Below are 21,687 nucleotides of genomic sequence, written 5' to 3' on the forward strand. Positions count from 1 at the left end.
ACAATTAAAAAAAACTATTTTATTGAAGTTCTATCTTTCTCATTAGAAAAACTCCCCTCGATTACTAATGCTTATTTTTTAGGTGAAAGAAATCAAGGTATGAACTTAGAACAAGAACCCTTAGAAGCTACGCTAAATGTTACAGAACCAATAGAAACATCGTATAGTGCCCAGATAGAGAGTAGGGTTACTCTTACGGTAAAATTTTCTCTCTCTTCTGATAGAGAGAAAGTTTTAAAAATTTTTATGTTACATAGAACCTCTCTCTATCTGGGCCAAAAGATCTGGATTTATTCTGATGTGGCCAAAGAAACTCAACTTAGAAGGAAAAAGTTCATAATGTTAGCAAATTTAGCTAGAACTTTTGGAATTCATGTTATTATTAGGTTTCCATGTAAATGCATCATGCGAGTAGAAAGTGTAAAGTACATATATTATGATCCTGAACATTTAGAAAAGTTCTTGGAAGAGCGGAGAACCCAAAGAGAGGAGGAAAGAGCCCCAAACCAAGAATAAGTTGGAAGTTCAATATAAAACTCTGTAATACTTCTGTATTTTAAATATAAGAAATGTAATTTCTCTTTTTTTTTGTTAAATTCTTGCTTAAATAAGGCTCCCCAATAATTGTTTAGTAACTGGAATCAGGTGGTGGTAATTATGGTTTTGAATTTTAAGTATTTGATCACCTCAGTGTGTGAATAAGGACCTGTGTTTCCTCAAAACAATTTTCAATATATATTGAATATTATATATATGTTTGGATTTACTTTGTAAATTTAAAATCTATAAATAAAGAAAATAAATAAAAAAATGTTAAAAAGTAGTGGTCTCATTATAGATCCTTGGGGCATCCCATTATTCATCTTTCTCCAATGAGAAAATTGACCATGAGGCCCTATTCTGTTTTATATCTTTTAACCAAATTTCAGTCCACAGTAGAGCATTGCTTCCTATCCAATGCCTTTTTATTTCCTCAAGCATCTCTCATGAGAACATAAGAACATGCCATACTGGGTCAGACTAAGGGTCCATCAAGCCCAGCATCCTGTTTCCAACAGTGGCCATTCCAGGCCCTAAGAACCTGGCAAGTACCCAAAAACTAAGTCTATTCCATGTTACTGTTGCTAGTAATAGCAGTGGCTATTAGGTAAGTAAACTTAATTAATAGCAGGTAATGGACTTCTCCTCCAAGAACTTAGCCAATCCTTTTTTAAACACAGCTACACTAACTGCACTGAATTTGAAATGGCAACAAATTCCAGAATTTAATTGTGCGTTGAGTGAAAAAGAACTTTCTCCGATTAGTTTTAAATGTGCCACATGCTAACTTCATGGAGTGCCCCCTAGTCTTTCTGCTATCTGAAAGAGTAAATAACAGATCCACATATACCTGTTCTAGGCCTCTCATGATTTTAAACACTTCTTTCATATACCCCCTCAGCCGTCTCTTCTCCAAGCTGAAGTCTTAACCTCTTTATTCTTTCCTCATAGGGGAGCTGTTCCATCCCCTTTATCATTTTGGTCGCCCTTCTCTGTACCATCTCCATCGCAACTATATCTTTTTTGAGACGCGGCGACCAGAATTGTACACAGTATTCAAGGTGTGGTCTCACCATGGAGCGATACAGAGGCATTATGACATTTTCCGTTTTATTCATCATTCCTTTTCTAATAATTCCCAACATTCTGTTTGCTTTTTTGACTGCCGCAGCACACTGAACCGACGATTTCAATGTGTTATCCACTATGACACCTAGATCTCTTTCTTGGGTTGTAGCACCTAATATGGAACCCAACATCGTGTAATTATAGCATGGGTTATTTTTCCCTATATGCATCACCTTGCACTTATCCACATTAAATTTCATCTGCCATTTGGATGCCCAATTTTCCAGTCTCACAAGGTCTTCCTGCAATTTATCACAATCTGCTTGTGATTTAACTACTCTGAACAATTTTGTGTCATCTGCAAATTTGATTATCTCACTCGTCATATTTCTTTCCAGATCATTTATAAATATATTGAACAGTAAGGGTCCCAATACAGATCCCTGAGGCACTCCACTGAAGGGGAGTGGTGATCAGGACACGAGCCCGAAGGTCCTAAGTGGCTTGGCACCATTGGAAACGCAATATCTACTGCGCCCTGCACATGTGTAGTCAAGCGAATACAGTGATATGAACAGTCACTGCCATGTGCCCCAAAAGGCGCAGAAACTGGTGTGCCGAGACATGAGGGCAAGAGGAGACTACTCGTGCCAGGGCAACAAGGTTCAATGCTCGGTCTTGGGGCAAGAAGACCTTCCTCTGGATAGTGTCTAGCCTGGCTCCAATGAAGTCTAATTGCAGTGATGGCTGGAGATGGGATTTCGGGTAATTGATAAGAAATCCCAGGCCCTCCAGGGCACATATGGTGGACTGTAGGGAACGCAATGCCCCCTACCTGGAACCACTCTTGATTAGCCAATTGTCGAGGTAAGGGGAGACATGTACCCCCTGCCTCCGGAGATAGGCTCCTACTACTGCCAGGCATTTTGTGAAGGCGCGGGGTACGGACGCAAGGCCGAAAGGCAGCAAGCGATACTGGTAGTGCTCTTCCTCTACCATGAACCGCAGATACCTCTGATCCGCAGGAGAAATGGGGATATGAGTGTATGCATCTTTGAGGTCAAGGGAGCAGAACCTATTCCCAACTCTGAGGAAAGGGATCAGAGTTCCTAACGAGACCATCTCAAATTTTTCTCCAACAAGAAAATGGTTTAATGCCCCCATATCCGGTATGGGGTAAAGGCCACTAGTTTTCTTGGGAATCAGGAAATACCTGGAATAAAACCCAGTGCTCTGCTGGCCGGGTGGAACAGGTTGGACCGCATAAGCTGTGCTCGGAGTATCTGCTGGTCCACTACGCTTCTCTACCGAGAACTCAAGGGAGAATGAGGAGTTCATTGGAAATGCAATCTGTACCCCTGCCTTATGATGGACAGGACCCAGTGGTCTGAGTTAACTGAAATCCATCGCTCGGCAAAGAGCTATAGGCGGTCCCCCACTGGGGGTTGGCATTCTGGGGTAGGGTTTGTTGGTTCAAACTCCCTGGCTGCCAGTCAAAATCCCACGACGGGATTCTGAGGTGGGGCAGGGATCGGATGGGTGCATGGGGCTGCTGTGCCCTCGGCTTAGCTGGCACCCGCTGTGATCTTTCTCTGGATGCTGGTGAATAATGCTTGTGCGGTCGGTAAAAACTCCGTCTTGTACTCTGCCTGGCAGGCTTTTTGCCTGAGGGCTAGGTGTCCGAAGTGCTGGCAGACAACTGTTGAAGGGTTTCGTGATAGTCCTTCAGTTGCGCTACAGCTTCCTTAATTTTCTCCCCAAAAATGTTCTCCCCTGTACAGGGAAAATCCACCAGATGATCCTGTACTTCAGGGCGGAGGTCGGAAGCGTGCAGCCAGGCCATGCGACTAGCCCCAATTCCAGCTGCTGCAACCCTCACAGTGGTCTCAAACACATCATAAGCAGAGCAGACTTCGTGTTATCACAGTCCAGGCCCTGTTAATATATCTTCTGGAATTCATCCCAAAATTGTTGTGGGAGGCATTCTCCCAACTCTTGGACTTGTTTCCAGAGGTTGCTGGAGTATTGGCATATATAAAGTTGATAGCGGGCAATCCTGGCTGCCAGCATTGAGCCCTGGAACACCTACTGTCCAAAAGCATCCAGAGCCCTGTGCTCACGGCCCAGAGGGGGGGACTGAAGCATGAGTCCGGAGCCTTTTTGTCTTCTTTAGGGCCGATTCCACCACCACTGACTTGTGTGTAAGCTGTCTGGATTCAAAGCCAGTGGTGGGCTGATCTTGAGAACCAACATTAGAAAATATTTCTTCACAGATGCCTCGAATACCCCCTTGGAAGAGGTGGTGAAGATGGGAAAGGTATTAGACTTTAAAAGGGCATGGGATAAGCACTGCTGGTCCCTAGAGACTAGATGATGGTAAATAAAAAAAGAAAAAAAAATAGGATAACCTATATTAACTATAGGTGTAGAATTCCTACATAGGTTACACTAAATGTTAAATAGAGTGGCAGTTACTACTGTAAGCAATACTCGTCAGACTGGATGGACTGTTTGGTCTTTAACTATCTTCATATATATATATTAGTTACTATCAGTTTTCGAGGAATTGCTGAACAGAAGAATCTAGGAGGTGTGCTAGAGCATCAGTTTGCTTGATTTCTTGAACTGGCATCGATATTGGTACAGACTGACATCCATCCAATCTTTGAAGTTAATGGTGTACCAGCGGCAATGGCCTCAATGCCAACAACCATAAGTGAATGTGCATCAATGATACCTGCACCGTAGTCTGTCTCCTATGCATCTTGAAAGAAAACTTCCCTGATGCACTGGGATACAAGGCACCTCACCCCCATCCCATCAGCACAGGTCCTTTCACTGGTGTTGGTGGAATGAAGCTGCTGATGTGGAGCTGGAGGAAAGTTAGTTTGTTTTTCAGTTGCTATTGACACAGTGTGGATGCATTGTGAAAGCTTCCCTTCTAGATAAGGAGAGATTTGTTCAATTCATGAAGTGTTGTTTTGCTTCTACCTTGAAATGTCCAGGCTCTTTTTATTAAATTCTGAGTCATACTTCTGTATTTAAATTCACAATGTGAAGTGAAATGGGAGTCAAGTATGACTCCTCTACTGCTCAATATCTGGTCACTAATAACTTGTAAAAAAAAAAATAAAAATATGTGTATGATTCATTTGGGTAGTGTGTGAACTTTGGAATATAGCTTTTGGATTGTCATCACATCATGACACACTGACAAAACCTAAAAGCTAGGATATCTCTTAAGCTGGTGGATAAGACAGTTTTATTCACAGGTTTAGTAGTAAGGTTTCCCAGTGAATAAAAGACAGTAAGCAAGTTTACATTAATGACAAGAGGCAGGTGGCACCTTATAAACAAACCAATTTGTTTACATTGTCTGACATATTGTCCTGGCTGTTACTGGTCAGAATTTAAGTATACAGCTTAACACTTTATACATTTCTTTCTGTATCATAATGCAGTTTGGGTTGGTGCCACTATCGTCTCAGGTCTGGTTTATGCTGTATACACTAGAGCATTCTTTTCCTGCCCTCTGATGATTGATCATTTAGACCACATATTAGTTTGCTAGTATAGTATGTCAGTTGGACCGTTAGATGATCGAGGGGTTAAAGGGGCACTTAGAGAAGATAAGGCCATCACGGAAAGATTAAATGATTTCTTTGCTTCGGTGTTTACTGAAGAGGATGTTGGGGAGGTACCCGTAATGGAGAAGGTTTTTATGGGTAATGATTCAGATGGACTGAATCAAATCACGGTGAACCTAGAAGATGTGGTAGGCCTGATTGACAAACTGAAGAGTAGTAAATCACCTGGACCGGATGGTATACACCCCAGAGTTCTGAAGGAACTAAAAAATGAAATTTCAGACCTATTAGTAAAAATTTGTAACTTATCATTAAAATCATCCATTGTACCTGAAGACTGGAGGATAGCAAATGTAACCCCAATATTTAAAAAGGGCTCCAGGGGCGATCCAGGAAACTACAGACCGGTTAGCCTGACTTCAGTGCCAGGAAAAATAGTGGAAAGTGTTCTAAACATCAAAATCACAGAACATATAGAAAGACATGGTTTAATGGAACAAAGTCAGCATGGCTTTACCCAGGGCAAGTCTTGCCTCACAAATCTGCTTCAATTTTTTGAAGGAGTTAATAAACATGTGGATAAAGGTGAACCGGTAGATATAGTATACGTGGATTTTCAGAAGGCGTTTGACAAAGTTCCTCATGAGAGGCTTCTAGGAAAAGTAAAAAGTCATGGGATAGGTGGCGATGTCCTTTCGTGGATTGCAAACTGGCTAAAAGACAGGAAACAGAGAGTAGGATTAAATGGGCAATTTTCTCAGTGGAAGGGAGTGAACAGTGGAGTGCCTCAGGGATCTGTATTGGGACCCTTACTGTTCAATATATTTATAAATGATCTGGAAAGAAATACGACGAGTGAGATAATCAAATTTGCAGATGACACAAAATTGTTCAGAGCAGATTGTGATAAATTGCAGGAAGACCTTGTGAGACTGGAAAATTGGGCATCCAAATGGCAGATGAAATTTAATGTGGATAAGTGCAAGGTGATGCATATAGGGAAAAATAACCCATGCTATAATTACACGATGTTGGGTTCCATATTAGGTGCTACAACCCAAGAAAGAGATCTAGGTGTCATAGTGGATAACACATTGAAATCGTCGCTTCAGTGTGCTGCGGCAGTCAAAAAAGCAAACAGAATGTTGGGAATTATTAGAAAAGGAATGATGAATAAAACGGAACATGTCATAATGCCTCTGTATCGCTCCATGGTGAGACCGCACCTTGAATACTGTGTACAATTCTGGTCACCGCATCTCAAAAAAGATATAATTGCGATGGAGAAGGTACAGAGAAGGGCTACCAAAATGATAAGGGGAATGGAACAACTCCCCTATGAGGAAAGACTAAAGAGGTTAGGACTTTTCAGCTTGGAGAAGAGACGACTGAGGGGGGATATGATAGAGGTGTTTAAAATCATGAGAGGTCTAGAACGGGTAGATGTGAATCGGTTATTTACTCTTTCGGATAGTAGAAAGACTAGGGGACACTCCATGAAGTTAGCATGGGGCACATTTAAAACTAATCGGAGAAAGTTCTTTTTTACTCAACGCACAATTAAACTCTGGAATTTGTTGCCAGAGAATGTGGTTCGTGCAGTTAGTATAGCTGTGTTTAAAAAAGGATTGGATAAGTTCTTGGAGGAGAAGTCCATTACCTGCTATTAAGTTCACTTAGAGAATAGCCACTGCCATTAGCAATGGTTACATGGAATAGACTTAGTTTTTGGGTACTTGCCAGGTTCTTATGGCCTGGATTGGCCACTGTTGGAAACAGGATGCTGGGCTTGATGGACCCTTGGTCTGACCCAGTATGGCATTTTCTTATGTTCTTAAGTTCTTGGTCTTGTAATGCTGTGTCTTGGATCTGACAAGACACTGACAATAATTTACTCTTCCAGCAATCTATTATAAGCAATCATGTTCGGCTTGCATGCCAGCAATATTTCTAGTGCACTCAGAAAGTATTCAGACCCCTTCTCTTTTTCCACATTTTATTACATTACAGCCTTATATTAAAATGGATAATATGCATACCCCATAATGACAAAGTGAAATCAGGCTTGTAGAAATTTGAGCAAATAAATTTGATACTTCAGGTTTTTTTTTATTTAAGTCTTCAGACCTTTTATTCAGTATTTTGTTGAGGCACCTTTTGCAGCAATTACAGCCTCAAGTCGTCTTTGGTATGAAGCTACAGTTTTGGCATACCCAGATTTGGGTATTTTCTCCCAATCTTCTCTGCAGATCCTCTCAAGTTTTCAGGTTGATCCAATTCAAGTCCGAGCTCTGGCTGGACCACTCAAGGACATTCACAGACTTGTACCAAAGCCACTCCTGTGTTTTCTTGGCGGTATGCTTAGGGTCATTGTCCTTTTGAAATGTGCATTGTCTTCCCAATCTGAGGTCCAGAGTGCTTTGGAGCAGGTTTTCATCAAGGATCTCTCTGTACGTTAATCTTTCCCTCTATCCTGACTAGTCTCCCAGTTCCTGCAGCAGAAAACCAGCCCCACAGCATGATGCTGTCATGTGCCTTTTACTGAGGAGTGGCTTTCGTCTGGCCACTCTACCATAAAGGCCATTGCTGGAGTGCTGCAGAGATAGTTGTCCTTCTGGAAAGTTCTCCCATCTCCACAATGGAACTCTGGAGCTCTGTCAGAGTGACTATCGGGTTCTTGATCACCACCCTGTCAAGATCCTTCTCCCCCTGATTGCTCAGTTTTGGTGGGTAGCCAGCTCTAGGAAGAGTCCTGGTGGTTCCGAACGTCTTCCGCTTAAGAATAATGGAGGCCACACTGTTCTTCGGGACCTGTAGAGCTGCAGCAATTTTTTTGTATCCTTTCCTAGATTTTGTGCCTTGACACAATCCTGTCCCAGAGGTCTGCAGACAATTCCTTCGACTTCATGGCTTTCATTTTGCTCTGACATGCACTGTCAACTCTGGGGCCTTTCCAAATAATTTCCAATCAATTGAATTTACCATAAGTGAACTCCAATCAAGTTGGACAAACATTTCAAGAATAATCAATGGAAACAGGATGTGTTTGAGCTCAACTTTGTGTCATAGCAAAGAGTCTGAATACTTATGTAAATGTGATATTTCAAGTTTGTTTTTTTAATTAATTTGCACAAATTTCTACAAACTTGATTTGGCTTTGTCATTATGGGGTAAAGTGTATAAATTGAGAAGGGAAAAAATACATATTATCCATTTTAGAATAAGCCTGTAATGTAACAAAATGTGGAAAAAGTGAAGGGGTCTGATTATTTTCTGAATGCACTATATAATCTCACATAAGATTCTCTCTATATGGAAAGTACATTAAGGTATTACAATCCTTCAAAATTCTTATGTTTCAGGATGCTCATGAGTTTTTGAGTCAGTGTCTGGATCAGCTGAAGGAGGACATGGAAAAGTTAAACAAAACTTGGAAAGCTGAACCTGTTTCTGGAGAAGAGAATTCACCAGCTCGAGCTTGTGATGTGTCTGCCACCCGAGTTTATACCTGTCCTGTTGTTTGCAACTTAGAATTTGAGGTGCAGCATTCCATCAGCTGTAAAATGTAAGATTCAATCATTTGAGAGAGAATTTGCCAGTAAAAATGATAATTTTACTTGGGATATTGCAGACCTGACTGATAAAAATGTGCAGTTTGTAAGCAAGAGCTATTTTAATAATTTACTTCATGAAAATGACCTTGATGGTAACTTAGGTCTTCCATTCTCCTGTCATATTGTCATGCTGTACTCTCCATATCTCCACTGCAAACTCTTCCTTCGTAGAAATGGAGAATATGACAGCATATACAACTACCGGGAAACTTTTTTTCCCCTGTTCTACATCAGCTCCCAACCTACTTTAGTCCAATTATTGTAGCAGCAAACCTCGGCCAGGGTGCAGTACACAAAGACTCATTTCAGAACCCTGTAATCAAGGTTCCTAAATTCAGCCACTAAGTATCCCCTTTGCACAATGACCAACTCACATTCTCTCCAGGGACTGTGAACGCTGCCTCCACAGCATTTCCAGCTGACCCAGGAAACAGAAGACCAGGGAAACAAACTCTGGTCCTTCTGCATGGCAGTGCCCAGCATAACAATATAGTTCTGTCACAGCTGATGAAAGTTCCCTTTGAGGCTCTGAACTTTTGTGGGCTAGCATATCTGATTCGTAAGGTTGCTTTTTGTTGGAAATTACTTCATCCTCCAGGATCTAATAATTTATTTACCTAATACTAAGTTTCCTCACATGATGTTGGTGATATATACGCACACATTCCAAGTCTCTGCTTAAGGTCATGTAGGATTTCCATTTTAATCATTTCATCAGACTGTCAGCATTTTTCCTAAAGCCCTATGAAAGCAAAAGTGAACCAGCCCTATAAACTTTGGATTGCAAGAGAGTCATAGTCTTCCATCTAGAATGGACTAAATATTAAATAGCACGTTTACCCAGCTTTTTATTTTTTTTCTCAAATAATCCCCGCATTGCTATTTCAAAGGGCATATTTTCTAATTGGATAGCAGACTGCATATCCTTTGCTTATGCCCAAACAAGTTTGACCTTTTAGAAAGCCTTGTCAAAGCCCATAATGTCAGGGCCATGATATTGGTGTTCCATATGAAGTCAACCTTTATCCCAGGACAAGCAGGATGCTAGTCCTCACAAATGGGTGACGTCACTGATGGAGCCCTATCACGGAAAACTTTCTGTCAAAGTTTCTAGAAACTTTTGACTGGCACACTGAGCCCACTGAGCATGCCCAGCATGCCATGATATTCTCAGCCACAGGGGTCTCCCTTCAGTCTTCATTTTTCCGTGCTGCTTTTGGCATCGTGGAGCAGGGGCCTGTGTGAGATTCTTCAGACAATTCTGACTAAAAATCAGATCAAAATTAATTTTTTTTTCTTTCCCACAATCGGGGTTTCCCTCGTTACCACCGGCCAGTGAGTAGATAACTTCCTTTCCGACTCATTTGAGTTTAAGAAATTTTTTGTCAGATTTCCATCGACGGCTGTCGATGTTATCATGGCCACGGGATTTAAAAAATGTCCCAAATGTAATCGAACCATGTCCATTACGGATCCACACCTCGAGTGTGCACTTTGTTTGGGCCAATCTCATGATGTCTCATCCTGTCCAAAATGTGCAGAAATGACCGCTAAAGGTCAAAAAGCACGACAAGAAAAGATGGAACATTTGTTTCATCTTCAACTCTTATCTTCTCCATCGACGTCCACTCAGGCGTCTCCGGCCAGAACTTCAAAAAGGATAATCCTTAAAAAACGTCATCTGGAAGGTTCAGGGGACCGTTTATCACCGACCCCATCCGCGGCATCGACTAAATCAGCATCGGAGCATCGGTCAAAACATCGGCATCGACATCCTTCGATTCCGGAATCTCTACTATCCCCAGAGAAGTCGACAGCCAAGCGGCCTCGCCTTCAGGAAACACAGAGGCCCTCGACACCGAGGCGTTCACCTTCTGTCGAGATGCCAGACATCGAACCTCCACAGGGCCCTGTGGTAGGACCGGTAACGCCCCCACCGGCACCACATATAGCTGCTCTGCCTGCATCAGCTATTACGGAGGAATTGAGCGGATTTATCTGACAAGAGGTGCTAGAAGCACTCCAAGAGCATCGGCCATCGACGCCGATGCCCTCGCCGAAGCAGACACTATTGTCGATGCCGGTGCCATCTCCGAACACAAGACCAGCACAGATGCAATTACCTGGGGCTCCAGGACAACTGGAATTCGCATTATTCCAAATGCTAATGAATAGATTTGATGCCCTCGTCTGTGCCATTCCACCGCAGCCTACCCCTGCTAAACCTGCAGGACTAGAGGATGTTCCTGGACAGAGACCTGTCCATGATCCTCAACCAGAGCCTTCAGGACTCTTTAGACCACTGATTCCATCACTTCCACCGAGGTATACTCCTACTTCTCCTTCCAGACAAGTGCCATACGACTCATGGGAGGAGAAAAATACTGATTCTTCATCGGAAAGCTTCATGTCTGACCCGTCTCCTCCTGAAGACAGGAAGAAGTCTCCACCAGAAGACTTGTCCTTCGCCAATTTCATAAAAGACATGGCAGACACAATCCCTTTCAACTTAGTGCCTGAGGAGGATACACGACAACAGACTTACAATTTGTTGACCCTCCAAAAGAGGTCCTGGCCATTCCTGTCCACGAAGTACTTTTGGAGTTACAACATAGGCTTTGGGAACATCCATGTTCCGTTCCACCTATTAATAAGAGTGGACTCTACATATCTTGTCCAACGTGTGCCTGGTTATCAAAAGTCAGTTACCATGTCAGTCGGTAGTAGTTGAGTTGGCTCAAAAGAAGTCCAAAAGAGTACGACCTCATTCCTCCACTATACCTGGGAAGGATCATAGATTCCTAGACTCTTTAGGGAGAAAGGTATTCCAAGGAGCTATGCTCAACTCCAGGATAGCATCCTATCAACTTTATATGACGCAATACCAAAGGAGTCTATGGAAGCAGATGCAGGAACTTTCTAACGCCCTACCTCAACAGTACCAGGATGCAGCTCAGGCCATTATACATAAAGGTCTTGAAGCTGGAAAGCATGAAGTCCGGGCTGCCTACGACAACTTCGAAACATCTTCAAGGGTGGCAGCCTCAGGAATCAGTGCATGTCGCTGGGCCTGGTTAAAAGCCTCTGACCTCCGGCCTGAGGTACAAGAAAAGCTAGTAGATTTGCCCTGCATAGGTGACAACCTCTTTAGGTCGAAAGTCCAGGGCGCAGTGGCCCAACTAAAAGAACACACGGAGACATTGCGCCAACTCTCGTCAATTCCGCAAAACTCTTCCTCATCAATGTCTCGCCATCCACCAAGGAAAGAAACCAGAAAACCTTTCTATAGGCAGAGACAATATTATCCACCGGCATCCGGGGTAGATCTTCTCGTCCACAACAAAGATCTCAGCCCAGACAGCCTAGAGCCACTAGGCCTCAACTGCTACTGCAGACGGGACCGGCTGCAGGTTTTTGAGGCCACCACCAGAGAACAAAGCCATCTCCACAATCCCAAACCGAACTTGCCAGTAGGAGGCCGAGTTTCCTCCTTCTACAATCATTGGTTGCAGATAACAGACCAATGGGTACTCTCAATATCACGAGGTTACCAACTAAATTTCCTCTCAATTCCAAGAGACTCTCCTCCAAAACCTCTTTTGTTAAACGAAAATCACATAATTCATCTACAAGCAGAATTATCCACCCTTCTGAGAGCCAGAGCTGTAGAACCAGTCCCCCAGACTCAGCAGGGCAGAGGATTCTACTCCCGTTATTTCCTCATTCCAAAGAAAACTGGAGGCCTACGTCCCATCATAGTCCTCAGAAATCTCAACAAATTTCTAAGGAAAGAAAATTTCAGGATGGGTTTCTCTAGGCACCATGCTTCCCCTTCTTCAAACAGGAGATTGGCTTTGTTCTCTGGATCTACAAGACGCTTACGCTCACATTCCAATATTCCCTGATCGCAAGTATCTGCGTTTCCTGGTGGGTCAACAACATTTCCAGTACAGAGTACTTCCATTTGGACTGGCCTCAGCTCCCAGGGTGTTCACGAAATGCCTGGCAGTAGTAGCAGCACACTTACACAAGGAAAGTGTACACATTTTCCCCTACCTAGACGACTGGCTCATCAGAAGTCAATCTCAGCAAGGAGCTCTGGTTTCTCTCAACCGAACAATTACTCTGCTTCACTCGATGGGGTTTCTCATCAATTACCAAAAGTCCCATCTCATTCCGTCTCACCTGCTTCAATTCATCGGAGGAGAATTGAACACCATCCTTTCAAGAGCTTTTCTACCCGAGGATCGGGCAGACATACTCTCCCTATTGGCAAACTCGCTACACTCACAGAAACAAGCAACAGCTCATCAGTTTCTAACTTTACTAGGCCACATGGCCTCCACAGTTCATGTCACTTCTATGGCAAGACTAGCCATGAGAATAACCCAATGGACATTAAGGTCACAATGGATCCAAGCCATTCAACCACTGTCTTCTCCAATTCAAGTAACCCACCAACTACGTTCTTCTCTTCTTTGGTGGATCAACAGAGACAACTTGCGCAAGGGCCTACCCTTCCAGCAACCAGTCCCACAGATAACTTTAACTACAGATGCATCCACCTTGGGTTGGGGAGCTCACATAGACAATCTCCAAACCCAGGGTACTTGGACAAAACTCGAAGCAACATTTCAAATCAATTTCCTGGAACTTCAAGCTATACGTTATGTTCTGCATACGTTCAAGGACTGCCTTTCACACAAGACTGTTCTGATTCAAACGGACAATATAGTAGCCATGTGGTACCTGAACAAACAGGGAGGTACGGGCTCATATCTCCTTTGTCAAGAAGCCGCACAAATCTGGGACTGGGCCCTGACACATTCCATATTTCTCCGCACCACCTATCTCGCGGGCATCCTCAACGTAGTTGCAGATCGCCTCAGTCGTCAGTTCCAACCACACGAGTGGTCCCTGGATCCCTTAGTAGCAACCAGGATATTCCAGCGTTGGGAACAACCAAAAATAGACCTCTTTGCATCACACCTGAATCACAAAGTGGACAGATTCTGCTCTCTGCACAGACAGAGACACCAGCCAGCCAAGGACGCCTTTGCTCGTCCTTGGAACTCAGGCCTTCTATACGCGTATCCTCCGATACCACTCATAACCAAAATTCTAGTGAAGCTATAACAGGACAAGGGGTCCATGATACTCATAGCCCTGTATTGGCCTCGACAAGTATGGTTCCCCATACTTCTAGACCTCTCGATCAGAGAACCAATTCGCTTGGGTGTAACTCCCAATCTCATAACTCAGGATCAGGGCAGGTTGCGCCATCCCAACCTTCAATCCCTATCTCTGACAGCATGGATGTTGAAAGCTTGATCTTACAGCCACTCAATCTTTCAACTAATGCCTCTCAAGTGCTTATAGCTTCACGTAAACCAAGAAAGAACTATTCTTCGAAATGGAAAAGATTTACTTTGTGGTGCACGCAAAAGAACATTAACCCTGTCTCCTGCCCCACACCTTCTCTGCTAGACTACTTATGCTATCTTTCAGACTCTGGTCTCCAGAGTACATTTAAGTGCAATCTCGGCTTACCATAACAAGTTGGGAGATGCACCAATATTCATACAACCGCTTGTCAGTAGATTTATGAGAGGTTTAACTTACCTTAAACCACCAATACGGCTACCAGTCACAGAATGGGACCTGAATCTGGTGTTAACAAGGCTCATGCGTTCTCTTTTTGAACCCATGAATTCTTGTGATGTTTCTCTTTTTGAACCCATGACTTCTTGTGATGTTTAAATTTCTCACATGGAAGACTATCTTCCTCATAGCCATTACATCGACTAGAAGGGTTAGTGAGTTACAAGCACTTATCACATACTTACCCTATACAAAACTCCGATATGACAGAGTGGTTCTCCGAACACATCCAAAATTCCTCCCCAAGGTAGTTAAGGAATTCCACTTGAACCAATCCATAGTTTGCCCACATTCTTTCCAAGGCCTCACTCTCACCAAAGTGAAAGAGCTTTACATACCTTGGACTGAAAACGTGCGCTAGCATGTTACTTAGACCGCACTGCAGTCCACAGGAAATCCACTCAGCTCTTTGTATCTTTTGATCCAAACAAATCGGGTAATCCAGTGGGAAAACACACTCTCTCTCCAACTGGCTAGCAGATTGTATAGAATTCTGTTATGAAAAAGCAGGCCTTCCTCTCCCAGGGCGAGTAAAGGCGCATTCAGTAAGAGCAATGTCAACCTCGGTAGCAATTCTCGACTTATGTAAAGCTACAACATGGAGTTCTCTTCACACCTTTGCAGCTCATTACTGTTTGGACAAAGAAGGACGACAAGATTCAGCCTACGGACAATCTGTCTTAAAGAACTTGTTTCCAGTATAATCCCAACTCCTTCTACATCCAACCTGCTGTGATCTCCGGCTGCTTCATTTTCACCAAAAATACTTCGGTGTTGCTTCACTACAAAATGAATCAGCCTCTAGCTTGCTAATTTCCCATATGTGAGGACTAGCATCCTGCTTGTCCTGGGATAAAGCAAAATTGCTTACCTTGTAATAGGTGTTATCCCAGGACAGCAGGATGTAGTCCTCACGAAACCCACCCGCTACCCCGCAGAGTTGGGTCCGATACGTTTTATTTTATTTTTGCTAAAGCTTTTTGCTGCATACGAGACTGAAGGGAGACCCCTGTGGCTGAGAATATCATGGCATGCTGGGCATGCTCAGTGTGCCTTTAACAGAGTTTTCCGTGATAGGGCTCCGTCAGTGACGTCACCCATATGTGAGGACTACATCCTGCTGTCCTGGGATAACACCTATTACAAGGTAAGCAATTTTGCTATATTGAAGATACTTACAAAGTTGCAATATGACGTTCAGTCCACATATTTACATCCAATTAATGGTTTGATACTGACTCCTGATGTGACAGTTGGGTTAGATCAACTTTTCTTCAGGTTCTCTTTGAAGATTAGAACTCAACTCAAGCTCCCAACCCCCTCCATCTCCATAGGACCCATTCTTTCATTTTAAGATTATCTTACTTTAAATCGATAAATTAGAAAAAGAGTTCTTAACCCATCAGAAAGAGTTGTTCCCTATTGACAGGACCTTATTTTTTGTTTTATTTAATACATTTTAGGCATGATACTATAAGAACTGTTACGACTAGTATTCAGATAGTAGTGGAACCACAGTCTAGACCGCTTACCTGGAGACGTTGGAGTCTGGCTTCAGGAGGAGAGCGCGGGTATCGGTAGGCAGTCCGAGTCAGTACAGGCTGTAGACAGAGTAATCCAAAGGCAGTCCGAGGTCGGGGCTGGCAGCGAGCAATCAGGAACCAAAAGCAGATAATCCGAACAGGCAGGCAGCAGGCAGAATAATCCAGAGGCAGTCCAAGGTCGGGGCAGGCAGCGAGCAATCAGGAACCAAAAGCAGAAGATCCGAACAGGCAGGCAGCAGGCAGAATAATCCAGAGGCAGTCCAAGGTCGGGGCAGGCAGCGAACAATCAGGAACCAAAAGCAGAAGATCCGAACAGGCAGGCAGCAGGCAGAATAATCCAGAGGCAGTCCAAGGTCGGGGCAGGCAGCGAACAATCAGGAACCAAAAGCAGAAGATCCGAACAGGCAGGTAGCAGGCAGAATAATCCAGAGGCAGTCCAAGGTGATCAGAAGCAGGAAAACAGCAAGCCAAACACACAGCGATGCTCCCAGGAACAAACGTGGCCGAAGCAAGAAACAGGAGAAGTGCTGCCGTTTAAATAGCCCCTATCTCCCGCGCAAAACGCCTAAGTCGGCGTCTGACGTCGGGGGGGGCGTGGCCAGTCCAATCGCGCGACACTTGGTCCTGCTAGCACGCAGAGAGGCCGGCAATTCGCGGGGGAAGCGCCATTCCTGCGCTGCGGCCCGCGCCGCAGACGCCAACCGAAACGCGCCATCAGATTCCTTGCGCTGCCCGGCTCCTCCCGTGCGTCGCGCCGCCGCGCGCCCCGATCGAGGTAACAAGAACATTAAATACCATAAAACAAAACACAAAATCCATACAAATGAAAAACAATACATAAAATCAACAGATTAAGAATAAGATAAAAACAGACCCAGCACCTGAATAAATTAGAATGAGAACGCATAGCCGATCACCACTAAAGCAAAACCAAAAAACCCCAAATACTCCAAGAAGATGGCTTTCTTTGGTAGAAGTCTGTCCTTAGTTGCTTACATGTGGCAAGTGTTCTCTGAAGGCAGCAGTTCACCAGTCACATAAACCCACCTACCTCCTTTTCTGGAGTTGAACTTGCTAGTATACAGGCCGATTCAATAAAACATGTGGAAGATCCAGTGTCCGAGTTGAGCACCCACTCTCCTGACGCGCGCCCAGGCACTTCTCTTGGGCGCACAAATTCTCTATTTAATTTAGGTGTCGCGCTAATAAGGAGGCGCTAGGGAGAATAGCGTGTCCCTAGCACCTCCATATTAGTGGAAGCGGTGGCTGTAAAGAGTAATAATGAAGGCAAATAATGTGCACTGTATGCCATTTAGCATGTGCTATTTGTGAATAGTAAATGATTTATATATAGAATTAACAAATGGCACTCAACTGCCCTTTAAACCACAGTAATAACAAAGTAGACCCCCGGCTCTTCCATTAACAATACCTTGCCTTCATCATACAGAAATATTTTTAGTATTATTTTTACATTCAATAAAACACATACAAAAACTGTATTATCCAATTGAATTGTACTTAAATTACATATAACTCTAAATGCATTCACCTCTCATTAATACCTAATAAGGCTTTTATTTTATAGATATGTTATCTTTTTATATCACTTAAAGCACTACCAAAACATTTCTATGTGGCATAACAGGTTTATATCACACAGTGTTTGTATCATAGAGAATCGTCCCTTTACTACTACAGATGCTCCAGAACTCAGCAGCCAGAATCTTAACCAACACCAACCGGGGAGCTCATATCACCCCTATACTTAAAAACCTGCACTGGCTACCAATAAAATACAGAATCCTACACAAAGCACTCACCATAATCCATAAATCCATCCACAACCAACTACCACTAGACCTTCAGTTCCCATTAAAAATATACTCATCCGCAAGACCAACTAGAGAGGCATATAAAGGAACCCTTCAAGTCCCCCCAACTAAATCCACACGCCTAACCTCCACCAAGGAAAGGGCATTCTCCACAGCGGGCCCCTTCATCTGGAACAACCTGCCGACAGACCTAAGATTGGAACCCTGCCTGCTAACCTTCCGAAAAAAACTCAAGACCTGGCTTTTCCTCCAAGCCTTCCCTTAAGTTCTAACATTTCAACATAACTCAACCAGACGCTTCTCAATTGGCCAGACGCCCGCTCCAGCCACAGTATAGACATAAGTTCTCATCCTCTAGTTTTTTGCTATCCTTTTATTCCCAGGCTACTCTAGCCCCCAAGTTCTATCTCCCTGTTAAATGTAACTGCGCTTCGGCCTTCCTGTTATTTGGTTATGTTTAGTTAGTCCCTAAGTTCCATGTAAACTGGTCTGATATGAATCTTGTCATGAAGTTCGGTATAGAAAAATATTAAATAAATAAATAAATGCTGTTATTAGGGCTCACAGTTCATTGATAGAACTCTTCTACGGGTCCTTCCACTTTACTTATCACAAGTGTTTTAGCTCATATCCACAAATGAAGGTGAGGTATTGTTAATGGAAGAGCCTGGGGTATTATACTTAGTTATTATTGTGGTGTGTGTGTGTATATATTTATATAATTCCCCCGTGTAGAACTCTGAAAAGCCAAGATATCACAGTGCTGTCAGTGTCACAAACTATTTATTTTTATTTAGAAAGATTAATCCACTCATTCCAAAAATCAGTGGAGTGCAATAAAACATTCATAATAAATTAAACATAAAACTTCCACAATCTAAAAATACAAGAACCAGACTAAAAATCCTAATCACAATGCAGAAGTCCTCCTCATATACAGAGCCATTCTAGATATTTCTGCAAGCTTTGCATTTTTATACTGTATGCCTGTTCCAAGCCTTATAGTTTCATAAGTTTTTTATTATGTCTTGTGTGCTTCTGCAGGTGTGGTGAAACTGTAACCAAACGAGAACGGTTTAATGATCTCTCTATAGACCTTCCTCGAAGAAAGAAATTTCTGCCAGCCCGTTCCATTCAGGATTCCCTGGATCTCTTTTTCAGGGTATTTAGTGCTTTTATTGTAGAGAATTCATGTGTTGATTTCATTAATTTTATTTATGGCAGCTATACATATACAGTAGGGACTGAATTGTAGACTAATATGCAGTAAGATTGCTCAACTGGAGCATCAAGACTTCCCACATTACAAGATAAAGCCCAGCTGAGCAAATTAAGGCAAAGATGCAATTTGTTGTAGATTTTTAAATGATTGTAAGACCAATCCCAAGCAGGAAAGTTTGGGTTAATGTACAATACATTTAGAGAATACAGTGCGTGCATAGATATAAAATTCCCTCAAATACATTTTTATTATCTTGACATGTTAAAATAGTGATGTATGTTTAATTCTACAATATGTTGGCCTTCATCACTTCCATGTAGTCACTAACCAAAAATATGTAACCAACACTTCATCGTCCCACCGGATCAATCCAAATGAATGGGTTTTGCTCCCCTACCAGCAGATGGAGACAGAGAACTGTTTTGCTTACATCACCCCATATACAGGTCGATACTGTAACGTGCGGTTGAAGATTTCCTGTCTGTAACATGCTGGGAGCGCACAATTCGGACGCGTAAGGCAATCCAGCGATACAGTCTCCAGTTTCACGCGTCCTTAGCGCTTCTTAAAACAGACGCATAACCCTTTCCGCACGCAGCATGTATATGATATATAAATGAACGAATTAGCTGTATAATGAAGGAATTAGCTATTCCCCTCCGATACTGTGACGCGCGCTCAGATTATCTCCTTTGTAACCCGCTATTTTGCTGCGTCCTTAACCTGTTAGTTTACCGCCTACCCTCTACTTGGTGTTAGTGTGGTGTTAGTGTGGTGTTCGAAAATTAAAACGGGAATAAAGTGTAAAAAATGGGGGTAAAACCAAAGGGAGTAAAGTGTAAAAAACATTGCAGCGTAAGTTGTTTATATATATATATGTATAAATACCTGTCACTTTCCTGTCACTTTCCGAATCCCCCAGGCGTGCGGTCATCGAGGCGGCGGCGGGAGCCGGGCAGATGGGCGCCCGTTCATCCAGGCGGCGGCGGCGGGAGCCGGCGAGCGGGTGGGCGCGCATTGGATCCAGGCGGCGGTGGGAGCGTGTTCAATCCAGGCCGCGGCCGGGTGGGTGTGCATTCATCCAGGCAGAGGGAGCCGGCGGCGAAAGCGGCCTCCGGCTCCCTCTGCCTGGATGCATGCACGGCCCCCGCCGGCAGTGAATGAATGCCCGTGCGATTTCGGCGCTCAAGGCGGCCGGGTGGGCATGCATTCATCCAGGCAGAGGGAGCCGGCGGCGAAAGCGGCCTCCGGACGCTGCTTTCGCCGCCGGCTCCCTCTGCCTGGATGAATACACGGCCCCCGCCGGCAGTGAATGAATGCCCGTGTGATTTCGGCGCTCAAGGCATGACATCACGCCTTGAGCGCCGAAATCACACGGGCATTCATTCACTGCCGGCGGGGGCCGTGCATTCATCCAGGCAGAGGGAGCCGGAGGCCGCTTTCGCCGCCGGCTCCCTCTGCCTGGTCGCCTGGTCGCCGCATCTCAAAAAAGATATAATTGCGATGGAGAAGGTACAGAGAAGGGCTACCAAAATGATAAGGGGAATGGAACAACTCCCCTATGAGGAAAGACTAAAGAGGTTAGGACTTTTCAGCTTGGAGAAGAGACGACTGAGGGGGGATATGATAGAGGTGTTTAAAATCATGAGAGGTCTAGAACGGGTAGATGTGAATCGGTTATTTACTCTTTCGGATAGTAGAAAGACTAGGGGACACTCCATGAAGTTAGCATGGGGCACATTTAAAACTAATCGGAGAAAGTTCTTTTTTACTCAACGCACAATTAAACTCTGGAATTTGTTGCCAGAGAATGTGGTTCGTGCAGTTAGTATAGCTGTGTTTAAAAAAGGATTGGATAAGTTCTTGGAGGAGAAGTCCATTACCTGCTATTAAGTTCACTTAGAGAATAGCCACTGCCATTAGCAATGGTTACATGGAATAGACTTAGTTTTTGGGTACTTGCCAGGTTCTTATGGCCTGGATTGGCCACTGTTGGAAACAGGATGCTGGGCTTGATGGACCCTTGGTCTGACCCAGTATGGCATTTTCTTATGTTCTTATGTTCTTATGCCTGGATGAATGCACGCCCACCCAGCCGCCTTGAGCGCCGAAATCGCATGGGCATTCATTCACTGCCGGCGGGGGCCGTGCATTCATCCAGGCAGAGGGAGCCGGAGGCTGCTTTCGCCGCCGGCTCCCTCTGCCTGGATGAATGCACGCCCACCCGGCCACCTTGAGCGCCGAAATCGCACGGGCATTCATTCACTGCTGGCGGGGGCCGTGCATTCATCCAGGCAGAGGGAGCCAGAGGCCGCTTTCACTGCCTGCTCCCTCTGCCTGGATGAATGCACGCCCACCCGGCCGCCTTGAGCGCCGAAATCAGGAGGAAGGGAGAAGGGACTACCGTAGCAGGCCCGAGCCTTGCTACTTTTTCGGTTTGTTTTTTTTGCTTCGGGAGGAGGGGACAGGACTGGGGCTGCACCGGAGACCGGACGGGGCCAGGGCAGGTGAGCGGGGGCTGGGGGAAAGTTTGCTGAGCATCGGGGAACATAACTGTCCACTTCCTGGTACCTGTCATTTCAAATGTCATTTGAAATGACATTTGAAATGACAGAT

The 21,687-nt window shown here is 44.1% G+C and overlaps 1 protein-coding gene across 5 annotated transcripts in view; it reads left to right on the forward strand.

The window, feature by feature from the left end:
* Positions 1-21,687, forward strand: part of USP37 (ubiquitin specific peptidase 37) — a 539,331-nt gene that overhangs the window by 255,730 nt on the left and 261,914 nt on the right. For all 5 annotated transcript variants that reach the window (XM_029605048.1, XM_029605049.1, XM_029605047.1 and 2 more), the window contains 2 exons: positions 8,558-8,760; positions 18,894-19,011. In XM_029605048.1, the coding sequence (XP_029460908.1) occupies positions 8,558-8,760; positions 18,894-19,011 (321 nt within the window). The remainder of the gene's footprint in view (positions 1-8,557; positions 8,761-18,893; positions 19,012-21,687) is intronic.

This window comes from Rhinatrema bivittatum, chromosome 6 (assembly GCF_901001135.1).
Source record: "Rhinatrema bivittatum chromosome 6, aRhiBiv1.1, whole genome shotgun sequence".
In the NCBI taxonomy this organism is placed as follows: domain Eukaryota; kingdom Metazoa; phylum Chordata; class Amphibia; order Gymnophiona; family Rhinatrematidae; genus Rhinatrema; species Rhinatrema bivittatum.